This window comes from Beta vulgaris, chromosome 8 (genome assembly GCF_026745355.1).
Source record: "Beta vulgaris subsp. vulgaris cultivar EL10 chromosome 8, EL10.2, whole genome shotgun sequence".
Classification (NCBI taxonomy): Eukaryota; Viridiplantae; Streptophyta; class Magnoliopsida; order Caryophyllales; family Amaranthaceae; genus Beta; species Beta vulgaris.
Genome location: NC_079209.1, coordinates 5,841,849 through 5,864,348, shown reverse-complemented (window position 1 = coordinate 5,864,348; position 22,500 = coordinate 5,841,849). Strand labels below are relative to the sequence as shown.

The 22,500-nt window shown below is 40.3% G+C and overlaps 1 protein-coding gene and 1 non-coding gene across 5 annotated transcripts; one reads left to right on the top strand and one right to left on the bottom strand.

Moving 5' to 3' along the window:
* Positions 1-3,109: 3,109 nt before the first annotated feature.
* Positions 3,110-10,474, bottom strand: LOC104900789 (phosphoglycolate phosphatase 2). 4 transcript variants are annotated; one of them, XM_010688307.4, is made up of 11 exons: positions 10,315-10,474; positions 10,114-10,181; positions 9,468-9,560; positions 8,688-8,759; positions 8,170-8,241; positions 8,012-8,071; positions 7,844-7,896; positions 5,082-5,179; positions 3,672-3,771; positions 3,490-3,593; positions 3,110-3,376 (listed from the first exon to the last, which is right to left on the bottom strand). In XM_010688307.4, the coding sequence occupies exons 1-11, from the start codon at positions 10,400-10,402 to the stop codon at positions 3,276-3,278; spliced, it is 909 nt and encodes a 302-aa protein (XP_010686609.2). In that variant the 5' UTR covers positions 10,403-10,474; the 3' UTR covers positions 3,110-3,275. The 4 variants fall into 4 exon arrangements, with proteins under 4 accessions (XP_010686609.2, XP_048490588.1, XP_057247085.1 ...); XM_048634631.2 differs by having other exon boundaries at positions 9,468-9,554; XM_057391102.1 differs by lacking the exon at positions 3,490-3,593.
* Positions 10,475-22,054: 11,580 nt separating this feature from the next.
* On the top strand, positions 22,055-22,161 carry LOC125492976 (small nucleolar RNA R71). Its single transcript, XR_007269361.2, has one exon. It is a non-coding gene; the product is annotated as a small nucleolar RNA R71 (small nucleolar RNA).
* Positions 22,162-22,500: the final 339 nt, after the last annotated feature.

The following is a 22,500-nucleotide window of genomic DNA, read 5'->3' as shown; positions in this document are numbered from 1 at the left end:
AATTGAATTATTTTTTTTCAAATGGTACCATCAAAGTTGAAAAACGATAATACCTCTTTCTCATCTTAATTAATTTAGTTTGACTTTTATGCATGTCAATGCACAAATTTGAATATTAAAATCTTTAATTATTTATTTGAAAAAAAGTATCTATTCAAAGTTAATATTTTGAATATATGCATTGAGATAAATCCAACATCTAATACACCAATATTTATTCTTAGAGAACGTATTGTGTCGGACTCGTCCGACCATAATTTTTGGTCGGACGATTTTCAGGTGGTTCCAATTTTTTTTCAGTTAGTCTTAATTTTTTTTCAGGTAGTCTTCATTTTTTTCAGGTAGTCTTCATTTTTTTTCAGGTAGTCTTCATTTTGTTTCAGTTAATCTTTTTTTTTCAGTTAGTCTTTTTTTTTTCAGTTGGTTTTTGTGCTTCAGTTAGACTTACTTGGGTTTTAGTTGGTCTTTATTCTTTTTCAGGTAGTCTTCATTTTTCTTCAGGTAGTCTTCATTTTTCTTCAGGTAGTCTTCATTTTGTTTCAGTTAGTCCAACTGAAACAAAACAAAGTCCAACTGAAAGAAAACAAAGTCCAACTGAAAGAAAACAAAGTCCAATTGAAAAGAAAACAAAACACTAACCTCTGCTTTCTCTCACTTTCTCCTTCTTCTTCATTCCTCTTAGCTGATACTCTATACTCATGTTCAGAACACCACCAGTCCACCACCATGTCGCCTCCAAGAACAGCATCAGAAATCGTCAAAAACCGCTTCTTATCTTTCTTAATATAGCACTTCTTGTACCCATTCACACCATGTTGAATTTGAATGGCATTGAACATTGACCCAACCTCGTGCTTCTTCTTACATTGAAAATGTCAGCTCTTCAAATTATCTAAATTCTCTCTCTCCTTCTTCACACATATATAATCCTCCTTACATTTCACTCTCTTCTTCCTCCATTACCATATCTACTTTATTTCTCCTCAAAATGGGTAACTGTAATGGCTTACCTTCCACTCTCTCTCAACTCCGCTCTTACGACAACAACAACCACAACTCTCTCTCCTCTCCACCACCACCACCACCACAACAACAACCACCGCAACAAAAAACACAACGTCATTCTCTCTCCTCCAACATCGGCAGAGTTCTAGGTCGTCCAATGGAAGATGTTCGTGAATCCTACATTTTTGGCCGTGAATTAGGTCGCGGACAATTCGGCATAACTTACTTAGTTACTCATAAACAAACTAAACTCAACTTCGCTTGTAAACCCGCGCGCGTTAAGTTGGACTCAGCCAGTCCGACGGAAAGTATTGGGTCAGACGGTCTGACCCAATACTTTCACTTATTCTTATCAATAAGAGATTTATATGGTCAAAGTACTTAACGTAAATAGTGCACATTGCCAAAATATATCAATTAATCGTAAAGAGAGAAGTGTTTTGTTTATTTCAGATTAGAGGAAGTATGTCTAAAGAAGTACTAAGTATGAGTATCATAAGAACGGTTTAGGATACCAACTAATTTTTTTTATCATTATTTTAAGTTTTTTTGGGTGACTTATGACTAGTGATTGAGTCTTCTATAAGACACCATGGTTTAGGATTTTAAGTACTCGGCTCAGACTAAAGTAAGCTCATTTCTAGTCATATGAGGTCGATGTATCTTTCAAGTCAAAACGATATAAGCAAAATAAGAATGGATGGAGTAGCTACTAAGACTACAATAAATTTCTAATCCAAAAGAACAAGGCCTTGAAATTATATACAGAACATTTAAAATAATATAAATAACATTTGCTTATATATATCAAGCTAAGTTTGGCGTACTATAGTTGTCAGTAGTGATAAGAAACTAAAAATGGTACCTTCCAAGTTCTAATATGGGGGTTTAATCCCCGCTAGAGGCACTTTGGGGAAGGAGATTCCCTTATCTTCCCCCTCCCCCACCACTCCCAAAGTGTGTAGCCAACTAAATCATGCTCGATTACCTGCAAAGAGTTTCGACCTGATAGAGCCCTACATCTTATCTACCTAAAAAGAATATTTGTATATGTTTTTTCCATAATAGTTCGGAATTAGACACTGCTCCTAACACTACCAATCAAGCAGTCCTGGATAAGGATTTAAGAAGAGAGACCTCCAGACTCCAACCACCCAACTCTCCTTTTGTGGATCCCCTTTGCTCTCCCATGGCTGATGGCCCCAGCCTTACCCCCACTCAATAAATTCCATCTCCTACTGGCTATTACTAACAAGTTTCAATATCAGAGTTGGGACTTTGGAGAGGGACTTGTATAAGTAGAAAACACCATTCTACAGTTGATGCCTCTAATTAATATCCGTTCATCCACAAAATCCAAATGCTTCAGAGTCCTGAACAAATCATTAAATAAGAATTACTATTTTCCTGCAATTTACTTGTACAAAAAAAATATCATGAATTATTCACTGATTGTGCAAGTCATTATGCAGCTAGGGTTATATCTATAGGAAAAAAAAGAAGCACAAAGGTCCAACACCCTACTTGGGGATGACATGAAAGCAAAGATTAATTACAGCAAACAGACCATACTCCTGTAGTACTTGCAAATCGGATTCTTATGTCAATGTAACGGTATATATGTAGTAAGCATATACGTGCAGGCAGCTAAGGGGGATGGAGTCTCGACTTAAAAATTCCGACTCAAACTCATGCAGTGGAGTATCGTGAAGTAGCACAATCTACAGAGAATGACTGAGGTGGAGCTCTTACATGACGCAACTGAGTCTCTCACTATCGGTGAGAATCAGTTATAATGATAACGGAGGAACAATCAGAAAGAAAGATGTTACTCTATAAAAGCCGAAGGTAGCTCGTTGAATTCATGTTTGACTATATTGAAAAGGCAACATACTTTGTCCATCTTGCATCTTTTCATCAGACTGGTCCCCTCTTGCAGAATTATAGTGCATTTCTTGAAAATGGAAGATTTCCATGTTTCAGGTTATATGCACATCTATAATATCACTAAATCCAAAACCTGTTCGAGTAATCAAGTGGTTATGAAAGCCCCATAACACTTTAAAAGAAGGAACAGAAAAGAGGGGAAAGCTCAAAGCCAACATAAAATGAAAATAAGTATATATATTTGAGACTAATTGATGATGTGGCTTACTGCACATAAGTGTAAGCCTAGTTCAATAATGTCCCAGTAGCAACTGGGACATGATAATGTAGAAGAAAAATGAGTTCATGATTTGGGAGGCACAAGGCCCACAGCAATTATACAATTATGGTCGCAATAGTTGTAGCAAGTCAGACACTTTGTCAGTGTAGTAATCTGGCAGGATGTTGTTTGCTGAATCCTGAAGAGTAGGCAATGTCGTCACGCCTGCAGTAAAAGAGCCATAAGAAAAACTAACCCACAAAACTAATATGTTAATTATTCTGTGAGTAAAACATTGCACATGATTTATCCTCAATAAGGAAAAGCAGATCTGATACCAGAGAGAACAAGGAGTGTTTTGCAGCCAGCACTCTGTCCGAATAGAATATCAGTATCTAATCTATCACCCACCATGCACATTCTGGAGGTGTCAACATGGAATCTGGATACGAAAATCAGCATTCATATAACTCATATTCAAATGCTGCCAAGTAGTGCATCAGATCTAACGTGTACTTACTTCTTTAACAAGAAGTCCATCATAAATGCTGATGGCTTTCCGACCACAATGGGCTCTTTCTCAGTGGAGCCGCACAAAGCAGCCACCATACATCCAGCACCTGCGAGCCCAAATCAAAGAAGCAATATGAGTTGGGATGGTAAATTTTCTGCAGTACTAGAGCGTGCTCTTTTTGAAAATTGAAAAGATCGTGCATTAGTTACCCAAACATAAGTTCTAGCACAAATCACTTAAATATGGGATAAGTAACTAAATAATAACTTTCAAATTTTAATGCAATCATAATTAATGAGATGAGAATATTTTAAGAACCTCAACTTTGCTAAGAGGTACAGTTAAGGTCCTCAACTTTCAAAAGTGAGAGTTAAGGACCTACTATTAGATGATTGTTAGCTCGACCTCTAAATTGATGATAAATAAGTAATATTTAGCCATAAAAAGACAAAAACTTAACAACTTTTGTTAGGCACAAAAGGAAAATTCGTTCATTGAAGAGAAAATGTAATTTTTACAGCAATGGAGGATAACAAGTCCCAACTATCGACAGATAAATTACGTTAAAAACAGTTTAAAAATAACACGTAGGCTAGCAAGTAGCAGCAAATCTATTTGAGAGACAACAAGGGGTTAATGTCGATTGTGACACAAGTGTTAGCTTTCTTTTCCATCTCTGTATATACATGGCAAAAACTTGATCAACAGAATAGAGCTGTTTTCAACATTAGAACAGTAGATATCTTCATCCCCAAAATATTCCCACATAGCACCACCAAATGCAATAGAAATTGTCTGCAGGATTGTAACCCACAATTTCCAATGATTTATATAAACAATTAAGCAACAATCCAAACTCTACATGTGACTGTATACATCTTCTATGATTTTAAGAATATTGTATTTCTTAACTCTGAAGTCCTGGACCCTACCCCAAAAGAACAGAAAGCAAAACTGATTCAGAGTTCAATTCATCTGCAAAAGAGCTTACAGAAATTATATTAGGTGAGGTAACTGTCAAATTACTGGAAAAAAAATTCTCTAAGGTGTAAAGAAGAAGAGACAAAAAAGGTTTAACTTCCTCTGTGATGGTGAAGTGCAGAAAGAGGTTTGTGTAGTCTTTGGAATGCCAAAGTGAAGGAGCTTATAGCGCTTGAAAATAAGATCCTTAACTTCACGTTTGAATGTTAAGGTCCTAATTTCTACCGTCTGACAAAATTTAGGTCCTTAAATAATCCTTTTCTTGTTAATTAATGCTCAATCAAAAACAACCTACTTACATCTTCAATATAGCCATTTATTACATTTGCTTATATAGAGAGAACTTTTTCTTGTATTATATGGAAATCCAAATTGGTCCTTGTGGAATTAATTACTACATATGAAGTACAAAAAATAGGAATTATAGAAGATAACCAGGCCATTCTTGCAAATCAGTCATATTTCCCACAGCATCTCGATTGGTAGCAATAAATAAGCATCCTGGATTCTCACGAATGCAAAGTGTTGCATAACTGTCAATCAACAGCGCAAAGGAGGTCAAAAAATACATCTAAGCAATAGCAGCACCAATAAAAGGTATGAAAGTAGGAACCAACTGAACTACGCCTAATATTAATTGTATAAGTATTATTTGCACCATTAACTATAAGTGCCATTTGCACCATTAATTGTAAGTGCTATCCGCACCATTAACTCTTTGCGCATCAGGGTGTCTCGCGCCTTTTCGAGATAAAAGCTCAAACTATAAGAAAAGAAGGATGGAGATACGCCATGAAAGATTAATGCAACCGTTAGAAGCCAACAAGGCAGGAGAAGGCAGTGATCTGGCCAAGGAAGAAAGTTTAGATTCAAAGTGGGCGTACAAGGTGAAACGCAAACAAGATGGTAGTATGGAAAGGCTAAAGCCTAAAAGCTAGTATAGAAACTATGGGAGGTAGACAGCTTATAAGCAAAGATTACAAGCAGTCACCGGACAGCAAGGTTTGCTCCTTGCTACTTTGAGAGTTCTTATTTCTCTAGCTACCATACAAAATTGGAAGTTGCATCAACTCAATCGACATCAATAATACATTCTTGCACGGATTTTTGGATGAAGAAGTATATCTCAAACCTCCACAGGGATAGATTGGCGCACCAAAAGGCAATGTTTGCAAGTTACGAAAGAGCATAAGCAAAAAAAATATTGAACTTTAAGTTCCTTGCCAAGAGAAAAATTTTAATCAGTTACGAGAGGATTCTCTATTCTTTAAAGCACAAAATGGTAAAATATGTATGGTGTTGTTTATCATAGAGCACAAAATGGTAAAATATGTATGATGTTACTTCGCTTACCTAATGTGTCAGTCACTGGTTATGATTAAGCCTAAATTCACTCATTGGTGATCTAGAACTGAAAGAGGAGCTCTCTTGAACCAAGAGAAAGTACTTGGGACTTGGGAGACATAATCACTCAAGTTAGGTTGTTAAAATTAGCTAACCCTGTCCTAAGAGTGTCATGCTAGATGATCTAGAAATATACCTTATGCCAGTTCATGGCTTGCCCTAGTGAGCCACATTGGCAAGCAGCTCTTCATGCAGTATCTGAAGGGACTCTGGATGGGGAATTATATTACCCTATCAATTCTGACTCAAAATGTAAATTTCGGTGCATGTGCCTTTAGTGCAGGTTTTTGACAAGCTATTGTGTATCGTAGTGGTTTCTTAATGCCATTGAAGACCAAAAGGAAAAAGACAACGTCAACAGCTTTAACTGAGTCTCACTAGCAAATTTTGGGTTGATAGCCTAAAACACCTACATCATGGTATATCTAAACCTGTTTCACTCTACTACGATAACAAAGCTATCCATATTGCACTGTTGCACATAACTCCATTATGAAAGAATAATACATTTGAAGATAGATTGTCACTATGTAAGGGATCAATCCAATGTGGCTTTGTTACTACTGCCTATGAGAGATCTTCATGCAACTAGCAAACATAATAACAAAGTCATCATCTGAGCATCATCACAGGTTCCTCTCAAGTTAAGATTTGTCTTTTACATCCAAATCCAACGTCTTTTAGGAGAGGTTGGGAATGGGGTTGGGGGGGTAAAAATGAGTGTAATGCTTTTAGTATAATCTACACTCTTACACAATAACCTAGCTTAAAGTAGTTATTCTCTGTTATCTGTCCAGTTTTTTCCATTCTGTTATTTGTTGCCACAGCATCTTTAATTTAAGTTGTAATATTTGGCTCACTTTAACAGTTTGCTAGGTGGTACTTTCTCTCATAGGACAGGATTGTGTGTATATCTGTACAATACTAGGTTTGCAGCCCAAGAATGTATGAATGAGTTCTCCCAAGACCAAAACTTCCTTCATTATGAAAGGCTGGTATTTACGATATCAAAGTTTGCAACTTCCTTCACAGAACAACGTGCATAATAGTAATGCTCCCAACACCAGAAGTTCCTGTTTTCACAAAAGGCTGCTAGCTACATTATCACAGTTTGCAACTTTCTTAACATAACACATACTCCTATCTCACAAAGGACACTATTGCTTCCAGTACTAGATTAGGGTTCAAGAAAGGCTGGACAATTTACCAAGGGCAACAGGTTTTGGAGAGTGATCTGAACAGATGGAAGCCTTAGAAGGACGAGGATGAAGATTGAAGAAAGAAAGATAAAATGAATTTGAATTGATTAAATGAAAATTACAGAACATAAGAAAATATCAAGCATTCGAGAGGGTTGATTCTCTCCCAAGAAAGCTAACAATAAACTAAAAGAAAATTTCTCATAATACTCATCATAATTTCTCCATCCTCTCTGATTTCCTCTATATATAGACGAGCTAGTTCACTCTTCCCTCTTTCTTCTTCTCCTTCAAGCTACTAATGACTAATATACATAGCTACTGCCTAGATTACCCCTCCCCTTATATCATTTCACTGCATAATACATGTTTCAACCTTTAGATATAGACTTTAAACAAGCAGGGAATGAAGTGCTCTAACATGCAGGACATTTTATCAATCTATTGTTCAACTACTTATAAACTCAATCATCAATTTGAGCTTGTTTATGCTCAATTTGTTATTTGAGTTGAATGATGAATATGCATGGGTCGGAGAAAAAAAAGATTCATGTAAATTGCAAAAAACAACCAATTTGCATGAAATAAGCTTACTGGAGCTTGTAAAAGTTAATATACTGATCCAATCCAATGACAACAGCACCAACCTGAAATTAGACCTGGATCATAAGCAAAAGATAAAAGGAAAATGAAAAAAAGATGCTTCAATAGCAGTAAAAGAGGCAGTTGAAGGAAGAATAAGAAAGGTTTATGTTAGATTACAGTCTTATCATGCTCCAAAAAGGGATTTTCTTTCAGTTCTATCATCTTTTTGCCATCTTCCTGCAGTAAGATACTAAGATTAGACTACTGAGATATAAGATGACAGAAGGTTGAGTTATACTATTTAGACGAGAAGGGGAGGAAAAAGAAGGAATTACAGGGCCACCAAGGGCTGTAAAGCCAGCAAGGTCCAGCTCCTCCAAGATGCCTTCCCCACCAACTACATACACCTGTTAGGGAGACCAATATAGCAGTAGAACAAATAGCAAACAGCATAGCCGAATTTATTAGAGATAAAAGACACAGTAGCATATAATACTCCCTCTGCACCCAAGTTAAACATCATGTTAGGCTTCGGCTCACATATCAACAGTTCTTAGTAAGGGGTATTGGCTCGTTGGTAGATTGTGTAAAAGTAAGCATTACAAAAAACAATTGCGAGAGACAGTTAGAGGAGGGTCCCACGACATATGGGATATGGAAAGAGAGTATGGAGAGGGAGTTAGTGGGAGGGATCATATCACATGGATTAGGAGGGATAAATCTTCATCAAAGGTACTGGAAACTTCATTTCTGGACTGCCCAAATAGGAACATATAATATGAAGTTTATTTGAGAGCGAAGGGAGTACTATTTTGAAAGGAGATGCATACAGCTATTTTGAGTAGCAACCCACCTTCTTATCAGGAGAAAATTCAATGGATTTCAGGTACATTGCAGCCGCAAAAGAGGAGCTGAAGATCTCATCCTGCCCAAAAGAATGAGAACTTTTTTTATTTTCTTTGATTAGATGATGAACAAAAGACTGTAAAATTTGCTAGAATGCATTCTTAAGCTCATTAATGTTACCTAATTAACTAAACCCCCTTAAAATGCAATCTCATAAGAAGGCAATATGGCATATGCAAGTGGAAAACCTTTGAGGTAATTTTACAATACTAGGTAGAGCATTGTGTTCCTATACACATTCTCATACCGCGAACCCCTTTATCAAATACTATAGTCCAAGAACCCGGGTGATATTTTATTAAGGGTTTTGATATATGTAGCCCTTAGGGTTGAAATAAGCATTGAATAAATTTCCTAAAATAGTAATAATTTAGGAACTTATGACATAATCACTCGTTAACTTATGTAATTAATGTTTTCATTTTTAGCTTCTAATTTTCATTGCTTAATAGTTAATATCATTTTTCTTTTATTATTCTACACAACACCCGTTAGCATCTTTTGTCCAACAAAAAAGTTGATTGAAGGTTGCTAAATTAACTTGAACTATGAATGATGCCTAGTGCATATACATAGTGATAGCATGATAGTATAGCAAGACCTCCTCTAATTTCTTTGATTTCGTACAACAGAAAAGAAGTTAGTAAACACCTTGCATTTGAAGTAAATTAGCAGTAAATAAGGTTGTTTATATAGTAAAAATGAAGGTGGGACAAAAGAGAAGTACCTGAGACACAGAAATGCCCAAAGAAAGGAACTTGGAGGCGAATTGCCTTCTTGATTTGCTGGAATTGTTGGTGACAAAAACTAACTTCTTCCCCTGCCCAAAAAGTGAATTGCAAAATGAAGTAAATATGAATGTGATACACTCATACATTCATACTAAGTACTTCCCCGTTTTCTTAATGACCCGTTTTACTTTTGTCACTATTTACATACACAACTTTGAGTATCTCTTGTGATTAGTAAAAATATAGTCATGTAAGATATAATTAGATCCGTCTCAAATTTTGTAATTTTTGTCTATTAATAAATAAAGATGTAAAGGTTCAAAATAATAGTATATCGACAAGTATGCCTACAAGAAATGGTCAACCAAAAAAACAATGGAAGTGGTAAGTAGTATAGTAGAGACTAGAGTACCTAGTACCCTGGTCCAATAGTATGACTTTTTATCTCTTACATGAAAAACCAAAGTTCAAATCTTGGTGGAAGCAAAATTTTAATATTGTCCGGGGGTTAGGGGTTTGTCGGGCCTCTGGATAAGTGGTCTTGTGCGAGGCAGTCTAGAGGAAATTCTATCTTACCACGGATTCTGATAGGAAAAAAAAAATGTAGTATAGTAGAGAGTGGTGAGTGGTAGAGAGAACAACCTGGGACCTGAGGAAAGTTAGTGTATCATAAACGCCATCAATCAGCTTGTCCCCCTTCCAGATCACTCCTGCAAGTGCCAGTAATAGGAATAGAAAAGGATTCAAACTCATTCATTCATGCATTCATTTCATTCATTCATTCATTGATTGATTCATTCATTCATAAGGAGAAAAAGCAGAAAAATGGATAGAAAAAAGAACCATCGCAATCAAAAAGGAAAGCATCCACGGAATGGAACAGAGCAGTGGCATTCCCGGCATTCAGAAGCTCTACCCCTCCGCCATTCATCTGATGCTTCTTTCCTTTTTCCCACCTTTTACTTTTCGACTATAATGCCTATTGCCTAAATCTTAAGCGTAGGAACGAATAATGTTCATGTCACGGCTAGGGATGGGCAAGGGTAGGGTCTGGGTCGGGTCCAGGTGGACCCTAGACCCGGACCCTAAATTTTTTGTAGACCCAGACCCGGACCCGGACCCTAAGGGTCTAAAAAAGGGTCTAGAGGGTCTGGAAGGTCCAGACCTAAATTCTTTATTTTGCCAAATTTTCAGCATTATTAATATCAATAATCATCTGAAATTCGCATGAAACAAACACAAAAATTGAAAAAAACGAAACAAACACAAAAATTGAAAAAAGCGAAACAAACACAAACTTATAAACCGAAAAAAAACGAAACAAACACAATTCACAAACATATAAACTGAAAAAAAACGAAACAAACACAGACATACAAACTGGAAAAAAAGAACGAAACAAATATAACTTACATAAGAGTTCAGAATGGGTGTTTTGGTGTTTAATTTAGGTTTTATTCTTTTAGAAAATCAATTTATTTTTTTAAGAAAAATATAAAAATGTATATATTAAATAAGTTTAGGGTCTAAGGGTCGGGTCTGGATAGGGTCTGGGTCCAAAATTTTAAGACCCGAACCCGGACCCTAAAAAATTCACTTGGACCCAGACCCGGACCCGGACCCTTAGGGTCTGAAAAAGTTGGACCCTGATAAGAGGTTTTTAGTGTGTCGTTCAGGCGCTAAGAACCGCTTTCCAAACAATATTTATAGTCCTAACAAGCAACTACTAATGGAATAGTAAGGGCAAGTCGAGGGTCGATCCACAGGGAAATTGGGATTGATTAGAGTCTATCTAGTCTAGACTACCTAATTGAAAGGTATTTGGGGGTTTGAAAGTTGTTTGGTAACAATTAAGACTATCTAACAACTAGAACAAGCAAATATCACGAGTTCAAATATCAAATAAAAGACACTAGAGTTAAGGTTACTAGTATGAATAAGAACGGATGATGATTGTTAATGCGATTGCGAAGCAACAAAGACGATTATGCAAGGTTTAGTTTCCCTCTAAATTACTTGAGTCCTCTCTCGAATGGTCCTCAAGAGTAATCATTCAATCAATCAACTAAATCCTCTCTCGAATGGTCTTTAGTTAATTGATTAAGAGATTCAATAAGTTTGGAAAACCCCTAATGAAGGATCCCCTTAATTTCCATCCAATATCTTGGTATAGAAATTAAGTTGATTCTTGGGGATGATAAAAGAGTTCAAAATCCGATTTAAGAACGTTTGAAATCAAAATACCAAAGTATAAATGTGATCAATATCTATCCTAAGGTCTCAAAACACCAAGATCAATGCATAAACTTCTCCATACATCACAATCACATCAACATCATATTAAAACCCTAATTCATACTTTCACCCTAACCCTAGATATGAAACTACTCACTAATCATGGAGTTTAAGCAATTAAACATAAAATCTATGACTAATCTAAGGTTAAACATGATTAAGAAATTATTAAACTAATAGAAATCCAATTATAAACTAAGAGAATGAAGATCTTAAATAATATAGAACATAAACAAACACCAAGAGAATGAAATAAAAACTAAACTTTGAATTGAATTGAATGAAAAGTACCTTGAATGTAAATCGAATCACAAACTATGATCTCTAATCTCAATTACCAATGAAAACTCAAGTGTTTTCTCTCTAATACCAAACCCTAAAATGTTGTGTGAAAAACTAGAATAAAGCGTAAGTCCCTAACTCCTCTCGAAAAGAGGGTTTAATGAACAATGTTTTTTTCCGGATCGTGAGGTGCGGGCACACCAAAAGTAGGTGCGGGCGCACCTTGCTCAGGTGCGGGCGCACCTGAGTCTTCTGCCTCTGGGTGGAATTCTCTTCGTCAAATGGTGCGGGCGCACCAATATAGTCTGTTTTGTGCTCCAGAATTGGTCGATGGTGCGGGCGCACCAGTGGCTTGTGCGGGCGCACCATCGTGTGCGGGGCATACCAAGCGCACCTCAGGCTACCTTTCAGCCTCTAGCTCGATCCCTTATGCCATGTCTCGCATTTCTCGACCCCGAAGAGGGCAATACCTGCAATAGAAACACGAACAAACATGGTGAAAGCATATGTGCTAGAAATTCGATCGAAATAGATCAAAAATCTAGCAAAATGTCACTATGACCAAGTATGATCACGTGAATGAAATAGAAAGGAAAAGTGAGGAGAAAGAAGGAAGAAAAGGAGGATCAGGGAGCTAAAACAAGCCAAAAGAAGGTCATAAAGTGCGTTAGAAACGCACTTATCAAACTCCCCCAAGCTTAGCGTTTTGCTTGTCCTCAAGTAAACCAAGAATGAGAGTGAAGGAGAGAAAAAGAAAGAAAAAAAAAAAAAAAGAATAAAAAGAAAAGGGAAACATGCAACAACCTAACCTATATGCTCTAAATGCAAGGTTACAAACATGACATGCAAGCTAAATGAGTTCATATCAAGATTTTAGGAGACCAACCAAACACAAGAGGGAAGATGATTAGGAAGCACAAGAGTGACTCTAAGGTCTCAATCCACCGATCAACCGAGTCTTTTTGAAAGAAAGCTTTCCAAGAATGATTTCTCACTCTTCTCCACTTCCAAGACCCAAGTTTGACTCCTCCCTAGGGATGCTCAACCATAATTGCTCGCCTCTACCATGTTTTGATGACCCTCATCATGACTTGCACAAAATCTCACCCGCCACTACTAAATAGATCAAGTCCAATCTAGAAGTCAAAAGGGCTTTGTTAAGGTTGTAACGGGGCTAGGTTAGGGGTGTGGATCATATTCTAGGAATGTGGTGCAAAAAGGGTAAGTGGAGTACAAACTAGGGGTAAATACTCCCCCAAGCTAGTCCTAACACTATTCTCAATTAAAGAACTCTCACACATATCCTTGAATTTCACTTGTTTCTTTTTCACTTTGTGAACTTTTTCCTTTTTCTCATCAATTTGATCTTTCTTTCTTTTCATTTTCAATAATAAACCAAATCAAACAATAAGAACTTTCTTTCTTTTATTTCTTTTGTCTTTCTTTTTCACAAAATTTTCAACTTTTACCATCATACAAGCACATTAACTCTCTTTCAACCAAGACTTAATATCAAAACCACTTAACTCAACAAAAACTACACATGTACTCCACTTTGGGGAAAGTTTGGCCATGACTCATTATGTGGGTTAAGCAAAAATAGGATAGAAAGGCTCAGATGGGTTGAGAAGCGAATATTATGCGGGTATTCAAGCTTTTGGCTCTGTAGCTCCTATTACTAGCAAAAGAAACGCCCTAAATCATTCTCCTAGAGGCTCGTCTTATGTAATCTTGGGGAGCTAAAATGCAAGTCACAAGTTAGGCGATCAATGGTGAGGGTTGTGAGTGAGTCTTACGAGGTTCTTGGCCCTCCTTCGGGATTCATCGCACAAGGGGCAAGGCAATCCATTCATCCAACTCGCCTAATTTCAAAGAGACTCTACCAAAAGTTATTGGTTTCAAAAGACGCCTAAAGTCACAACAGGGCTTCCAAAATCATCAAGTCTAATATAAGGAAGGTCTTCCAATCAAGTCATGAACTCTTTAGCCACAAATCATGCATGCAACCAAGCTATCCTAAATGCAAATTTTTTTTTTTTTTTTTTTTTTATATAGGCAAAAGGATATGACAAAAAGAAACTACCAAAGCACAGCTGTACAGTGAAGAGAAGTCAGCGGGGTGGAGGATGTCAATACCACAACAGAAACAATCACCAATAACAACCGAAACCAATGAGCCCCTAACTTCTAACCGTCTACGACCCCGAAACTCCCTAAGATATAGACATACAAGCAAGTCCCCCAAGCTTAAGCAAAACTCCGCGCTCGGAGTTGCAAAAGGAGGGAGAGGGAGGGGGTTAGGAAAAGCTCCTAATAGTTCCCACCATCCCCCCATCGGGAGGGGGTAAGGGGGAAATACCCACCAGAGGACCCATCATAGTAGGATGGGTAGTGGGGTAAGGACGGAATGAAGGCTCCTCAAATGGCCCTTCTCGAGGGTCGAAAGAAGGGGGTAGTGGGGATGGTTAGGGAAGGGAGGCTCATGTCCGGAGTGGACATTGGCGAGGTGAGTGCGCCAAGCCACCCTAGACACATGGTCCAGGTCGGTGCGGATACCGGCAAGAGTAGCCGTAACCGCATGGTGATTGGCCTCCTGAGAGGCCTGCATCTGCTAAGGCTGCCATGACAGAGCCCATGTCGAAGGATTGAGAGGAAGAAGCTTCGGCCACCTCACTCTCAGGAATGCGGTGGTCGGGCCTCGGACCTCTCGGAACGCGGGATCGATCTCCATAGGCATGGGCTGCGGGATAGCCCGTGGGATGTCATGGGCAGGGGGAACCCGCCAACGGTTTTCGACGTTAGCTGGGAGGTCCCAAACGAAGTCGGGCCCTATATGACAGTAAGGTCGCCCCCCCACAAGCCAGATGCAGTTTTCCTTTTTATAATTGCGCAGAAATTTCATCTGCTGCAAGCTGGCACCATCCAATCTGTTGGACGGCCAACAGTAGGCATGCTGGCTTCCAAGCGAGCCAAGTCATCGGTCAAGTCAAGGTAAGAGCTAGCCGGGTGACCATGCCACCACAAAGAATCTCCCCAGTCACCGTTGTACCCCCCGAATTTCCTGCAGTCGGTTGAGGAGGAGAGCAGCAAAGTTAATGCGGGCTCTATGGTGAGCCCCGTCAGTGGCCAACCAGAGAACCAGCAGCTCGTCCTTCCGCAACTGCCCGACTTCCTGTTTAGGAAAGATGGTGTAAACCAACATCCTATGGAAGTACGGAGAGCAAGGTGGATGATCTCCGACGCTTTGGACGAGTTCGTTCGAAACGAAGTCGTACCGTTGGTGATCTTTGCCCACCACTCTTGCTCATTGTATCCCTGCCAGATGAGCCCAAAGGGGCATCGCAGGGGCTCAGGGTCCATCCCAAACGCCTCACAGAATTCGTCAAAAGACAGTGCTCTAGCTTGATTAAACATGCGAAATTGAATAGTTAGAGCACCTGTCACATTACTTACGTTCAACGTACTCAAGAACTCGAGAGTGAGTTGATCGTAAGTAGGTTCGAATACGAGGAAGTCCGATAACCCGACATTACTGCCATCTCCCTTATCATCGACTCGATGTTAAGGTAGTTGCAGGTAGTGAGGTCATAGAACTTAGTGGGACGAAACGTGCGCTCAGAAAGTTGTTGGAAAATTTGTTTATGAGCGGCGTTTGGAAACTTTAGAGCATAAAGGGGAGGGGGATGCGAGCTAGACGAAGGTCCTTGTGAAGAAGACCCCGTCTTTGCTCGCTTAGACCTGGATGAGCCTTCACCACCACTTCTTCCCATGGTGAAAAAGAATATTTGTTTGGCAAAAAGGGAAGGAGAAGTGATGATTTGCTGCAAGACACAACCACAAAGCGGACTCTCTACACAAAGAAACACACAAAAAGAAAAAAAAAATCAAACCACACAAAAGGGAAAACACACAAAAAGGAAAAATAAAAACTAAGCCTAAGATCTACCAGCTAGCCATCCACAATTAGTAGCAACAAAGTTGCTAGCAATCAAGAGTTTCACCACTCAAAGAGACTTTCAAGCCAATTTCGCCAAACCAACCACAATTATGCACATAAAGCAACAACACCTCACAATTTCAGCAATGTAGTTCTCACAAAGTAAGAATATTATGAATTTATCACAAACCACAAAAATTGCATATGTTCACCACATCACCAAACACAAAAATGACAAAGTTCATGAACAATCAAAAGAAATTAGGAAAAACAAGCATGCAATCTAAAAAAAACACATAGAAGTCCAATTTAGTAGATTATTGATGAAAAAGCAAAGATTAGAAGGGAGTTACCAACATGGAGATGAAAATCCCCAATTTTGAAACCCTAGAAATCGAATCCTTGCAAAACCCCCAATTTTTGTGCTTTGAATGTTGTAGAGAAGATGGTGATGAAGATTTTGGTGAGATTTGCCCTTGAAAGTCGCCGGAAAAGGGTGTAAAGTCGCCGGATCTAGAGAGGAGGAAGAGAGAGAAAGTGAGTGAGTGTGAGAGAGAGTTTGAAAATATGAGGAAAAGAGGAGAGAGAGGCCCGAAAATATTGCCCAGCCGGTTTGGTGCGGGCGCACCTCTCCCTGGTGCGGGCGCACCAACAGGAGGTGCGGGCGCACCTATCCCTTCTGTTTTTTCGCAGAAAAACTCCGTAGGCTTTGGTGCGGGCGCACCACGTCGAGGTGCGGGCGCACCAAAGTCTACTGTTTTTTTACAAAATCAGTCGACAGAATTGGTGCGGGCGCACCTGCTTTGTTTTCGAAAATTTTTTTTAAAAAAAGGTGCGGGCGCACATTGCCTAGGTGCGGGCGCACCAAAGTCTTCTGCTTTTTCTGAAAATCGTGTGCAAAATTTGGTGCGGGCGCACCTTGTCAGGTGCGGGCGCACCAAAGTTTTTTTTCGAAAATTTTTCTCATGTGCGGCGCACATTGACAGGTGCGGGAGCACCTAACCCGTCTGATTTGTACATATTTCTTCTCCAAAACACTCAATTCACTCAACTTCTCATAAAAATTCAGATGTTCCAATGTACCTCTCATGGCTGACTGATAAATCAAAAGCTAACTAACAAAGGAAAAATAAAAGAAATGAAGAGAGGAAAGAAGAGAAACGGGTTGCCTCCCGTGTAGCGCTTGTTTTAAGTCATTAGCTTGACTAAAAAGGATACATCCATCATGAGAGTCGCTCAGGGAGCGAAGAATCAAGCAACCAATGGAGCCAACAGCATGCGAATCATGGTAGAGCTTTAATCGTTGACCGTTCACCCAGAATGGACCGTTCTCACCCATAACCTCATAAGCCCCATAAGGAGTAGTCTTCAACACGGAGAAGGGACCCGACCACTTTGACTTTAACTTTCCGGGGAAAAGCTTTAGTCTTGAGTTGAACAACAAGACTTTGTCCCCAACCCGGAAATCTCGTTGTTGAATCCGGTTGTCGTGCCATTTCTTCGTTTGCTCTTTGTATAGTCTAGAACTCTCATAAGCGTCAAAACGAAATTCTCCAGTTCTACTAGCCTTTCTTTTCGAGCTTCTCCCGCCAAGTGTAGATCCATGTTGAGCTCCTTAACTGCCCACCAAGCCTTGTGCTCAAGCTCAACGGCAAATGACATGCCTTGCCATACACAAGGCGATAGGGAGTGGTGCCTATGGGCGTCTTGAAAGCCGTGCGAAGAGCCCAAAGAGCGTCATCAAGTTTCAAAGACCAATCCTTTCGTGTCCTATTGACCACACGCTCAAGAACATTTTTAACCTCTCGATTCGAAACCTCAACTTGGCCTTGTGTTTGGGGGTGATAAGGAAGACCTACTTTGTGATTCACCCCGTATTTCTTCAATAATGCTTCTAATTGCTTTTTGGCGAAGTGTGAACCACCATCACTGATCAATACACGGGGCACCCCAAATCGAGGGAAGATGATCTTCTTCAGAAGCTTGGTGACTACCTTATGGTCATTGGGGAGAGGCAATGGCTTCCACCCATTTGGTCACGTAGTCGACCGCAACAAGAATATATACATTCCCACAGGAAGGAACGAATGGGCCCATAAAGTCGACCCCCAGACATCAAACGGCTCAACCTCAAGAATGTTCTGTTGAGGCATCTCGTGTCGCTTTGTGATGCCACCACTCCGTTGACATCTATCACAAGCCACCACAAATGTTCGGGCATCCTTATGCAATGTTGGCCAGAACATACCACATTGGAGCACCTTAGCAACAGTTTTGCTTGCTCCACCATGTCCTCCACATGCCAAAGTATGGCAATGATGCAAAACCGAGGCCATCTCATGATTAGGAACACACCTCCTAAACACGCCATCAGCACACTTCTTAAAAAGGAGCGGGTCATCCCAGTAGAACCTCGAAACTTCTTTAAAGAACCGCTTCCTTTGTTGGGAAGTAAAACCATGAGGTTCAATCCCACAAGCCAGATAATTTGCATAATCAGCGAACCATGGAACCTCATTGTTCAGAATGGCGAACAAGGCTTCTTCTCTCAAATCGTCCTCGATAGGAATCTCCTCCAGATTGTCAGGAGGGAGGCGTGAAAGATGGTCAGCTACCACATTCTCCGTCCCCTTCTTCTCTTTCATCTCAAAATCAAACTCCTGAAGAAGCAACACCCACCTAATGAGCCTAGGCTTAGCATCCTTCTTACTCATCAAATACCGGACCGCAGAATGATCCGTATACACCACCGCCTTATTACATGTCAAGTAGGAACGGAACTTGTCAAAAGCAAATACCACGGCCAACATTTCCTTTTCCGTAGTTGCATAGTTCCGTTGAGCATCATCCAGAGTCCTACTTGCATAGGCTATCACATGTAGCCTCCCTTCCTTGCGTTGCCCAAGAACAACTCCCACTGAAAAGTCACTAGCATCGCACATTAGTTCAAAAGGCAAGCTCCAATCCGGAGCTTGCACAATGGGGGCAGAAGTAAGGGCTTTCTTAAGAGTTTCAAAAGCCTTAGTACAAGACTCATCAAACGCAAAATCAACATCTTTCTGAAGTAGATTCGTCAATGGTTTGGCTATTTGAGAGAAATCCTTGATGAAACGTCGGTAAAAACCAGCATGTCCAAGGAAAGCGCGAACTCCCGTCACCGAGTTCGGTGGCGGAAGCTTCTCAATAACCGAAACCTTTGCCGGATCTACTTCAATACCCTTTTTCGACACTTTATGCCCAAGTACAATGCCTTCCTCGACCATAAAGTGACACTTCTCCCAATTCAGTACAAGGTTCGTCTCTTGACACCTTTTTAACACACATTCAAGATTAACCAGACATGTGTCAAAAGACGAACCACACACACTAAAGTCGTCCATGAAGACTTCAATGGAATCTTCTAGCATGTCAGAGAAGATTGCTGTCATACACCTCTGAAAAGTGGATGGGGCATTACACAAACCAAAGGGCATCCTTCGATATGCAAATGTCCCATACGGACAAGTAAAGGTGGTTTTCTCTTGGTCATCCGGATGAATGGGGATTTGAAAGAATCCGGAATAACCATCAAGAAAACAGAAGTGTGAATGACGAGCAAGCCTCTCCAACATTTGGTCAATGAAGGGAAGGGGGAAATGATCTTTCCGGGTGGATTTACAATTTCCTGTAATCAATACAGACTCTCCACCCAGTGACAGTCCTAGTTGAGATTGTTTCTCCTTTCTCATTCTCAACTATAGTCATGCCTCCTTTTTTTGGAACCACGTGAATCGGGCTCACCCACTTGCTATCTGAGATAGCATAAATGATTCCCGCGTCACGTAGTTTCAAGATCTCCTTTTTCACAACCTCTTTGAGGTTGGGATTGAGCCTTCTCTGATGCTCGATGGAGGAGGCATTACTATCGATGAGATGGATACGATGCATAGCAAGAGAAGGGCTTATCCCCTTAAGGTCATCAATCGAATACCCAATGACATCTTTATATTTTTGCAAAATTCCAATCAGTTTTGATATAGAAATGTCATCAAGACTCGAATTGACAATAACAGGATAAGTACATGCATCATCAAGAAAAACATATCTAAGAGAGGAGGGAAGGGGTTTGAACTCTACCTTGGGAGGAGGCTTAGAACACTCCTCTTTACAGTGGATGATGCAGCTAGAACCTCAAACACCTCATCTTGCGTGTCCTCTTCCATGTCCAAGTTAAGGGTGTCGGTAAGTGCAGCATACAAATCGCCCCCAGAATCATCCACACTCATGGTGTCCTCCACCTCATCTTCCACTAGGCTTACCCGGCAAATTTTCTCCATCATAGGTCTCTTCAGTGTCTTAGAGAACTCGAACACCACCCGCTCATTAGCTACCTCAACCGTGATTGTGTCGTTTTTGCAGTTTATCACGGCACCCAAAGTCTTCAGAGCTTCTCTTCCCAGAATAAGAGGAGTCTCAGGATCTTCCTCCATATCCATCACCACAAAGTCGCATGGTACAAACACATGCCCAACTTGAATCGGTATATCCTCCAACTCACCACAAGGGACTCTCACAGTGCGGTCCGCCAATTGAATCGTTTTGCGCGTAGGATGAAGAGGAAATTTCAGGTGCTTTGCAATAGAAAGGGGCATCAAATTGACACTGGCTCCCAGATCGGCCAGTGCACCCTTAGGTTCTAAGTCACCTATCTTCACTGGCAAGGTGAAACTCCCGGGATCTCTTTGCTTCTTGGGCATAGTTCGTTGCACAAGAGCACTCACTTGGTAAGGTAGGGAGATAAGCTCATCTTCAAGTTTTCGCTTATTGGAGAGGATCTCTTTCAAGAATTTAGCATAAGCTGGCATTTGAGACATAGCCTCAAGGAATGGAATGTTGATTTGCAGGCTCTTCATCACATTCAGAAATTTAGTGAACTTGTCACTCAACTTTCTCTCTACCAACCTATGAGGATAGGGAACCGGAGGCACATAGGATTTGGTTGGTGGAGGTGATGGCAATGTGTTTTTGTCACCAACTTGAACATGTGACTCATCTTCTCCTCAACGTCCTCTTTCTCAGTTTCCTCAGCTCCACCTCCTTCTCAACAACCTCAGCTTCTCCATCCTGCTCTAACTCCCCATTCGGCATCTTAGGACCCGCATAACTTGTTCCCGACCTCAAATGAATGGCTTTGGCTTGATGGAGGTTGGGGTTAGGAATGGGTTGGCCTGGAAGTTGATTTGTGGGGGTGGAGGGATTCTTCTCAGCTACTTGGGCAATTTGGGTTTCAAGCATTTTGTTGTGGGCTTGTAGCTCTTGAAACCTTTGCTCATGGTTTTGGAGAATTTGGTTCATGGATTGGAGTTGTTGGAGAATTTGGAGAGAGGTTGGATCGGAAGATGGTGTAGGTTCGGGATTTTGTTTGGGAGAAGGAAGGTTGGAGGGAGGTTTTGGGTTGTTGGTCCTTTGATGTGGAGCTTGGTATGTGTTGGACCCTTGTGAGGAGGAACCACCTTGGTTATAGTTTTGGTTTTGGTTATACCCTTGCGCAAACCCTTGGTTGTGAGCTTGGTTGTACCCTTGTTGAGGTTGATTCCATCCTTGTTGAGGTTGGTTGAATCCTTGGGTGTAGTTTTGTTGAGGTTGTCTCCAACCTCCTTGTTGATTGTTCCTATACCCTTGTTTCCTTGATATCCATCTCCTCTTGAATTAATTGCCGCCACATGCTCCGAATGGGTACCTCCACAATAAGAAGTATCATGGTTAGTACCACCACAAATATCACAAGAAAAAGAGTTTACCTGTGAAGGAGTAGACGATGCAAGATTGATCTTGGAGAGCTTCTTATCGAGTTGGTCCATCTTAGCTTGAATTTGATCCATGGGGTCAATTTCAAACTTTCCGCTCTTCTTAGGTTGAGCACCTCTTCGTCTTCCACCCCATGAGTAGTTCTTGATCACCTCCTCAATTGTGGACTCAAGTTGTTCTTGCGGGATCTTAGATAGTTGACCTCCCGCTCCAGCATCAAGATTGGCCCGTGAAATCGGATCAAGACCATCATAGAAGAATCGCATGAGTAGATTCTTGTTGAACTCATGGTGTGGGCATGAACGGATCATCTCCTTGAACCGCTCCCAAGCTTCGGCAAGTGTCTCATCGTTCTCTTGCTCAAATGAGGAGATCTTCCTCCTTATGTCCGCAGTCTTCCACTCCGGGAAGTATTTCTTCAAGAATGCCATCGTGACTTCTTCCCATGTAGTGAGGGAATTAGCAGGCAAGCTCTTGAGCCATGACTTTGCTTTTCCGGTAAGAGAGGACCGAACAGGTGCATCTTGATGTAGTCAGGAGAGACATCATTATGGTTATCATGGCACAGATCTCAAGAAACCTGTCGAGATGGTCTAGAGGATCTTCATCTGACCCCCACAAAACTGCTCTGCTTTCACCATCCGAGTATACTGAGGGTGAATGCTGAAATTTGTAGTGGTGGTAGGGAGTCGAATTCCACCTTGAAGAACATAGGAACCCGGATTTCC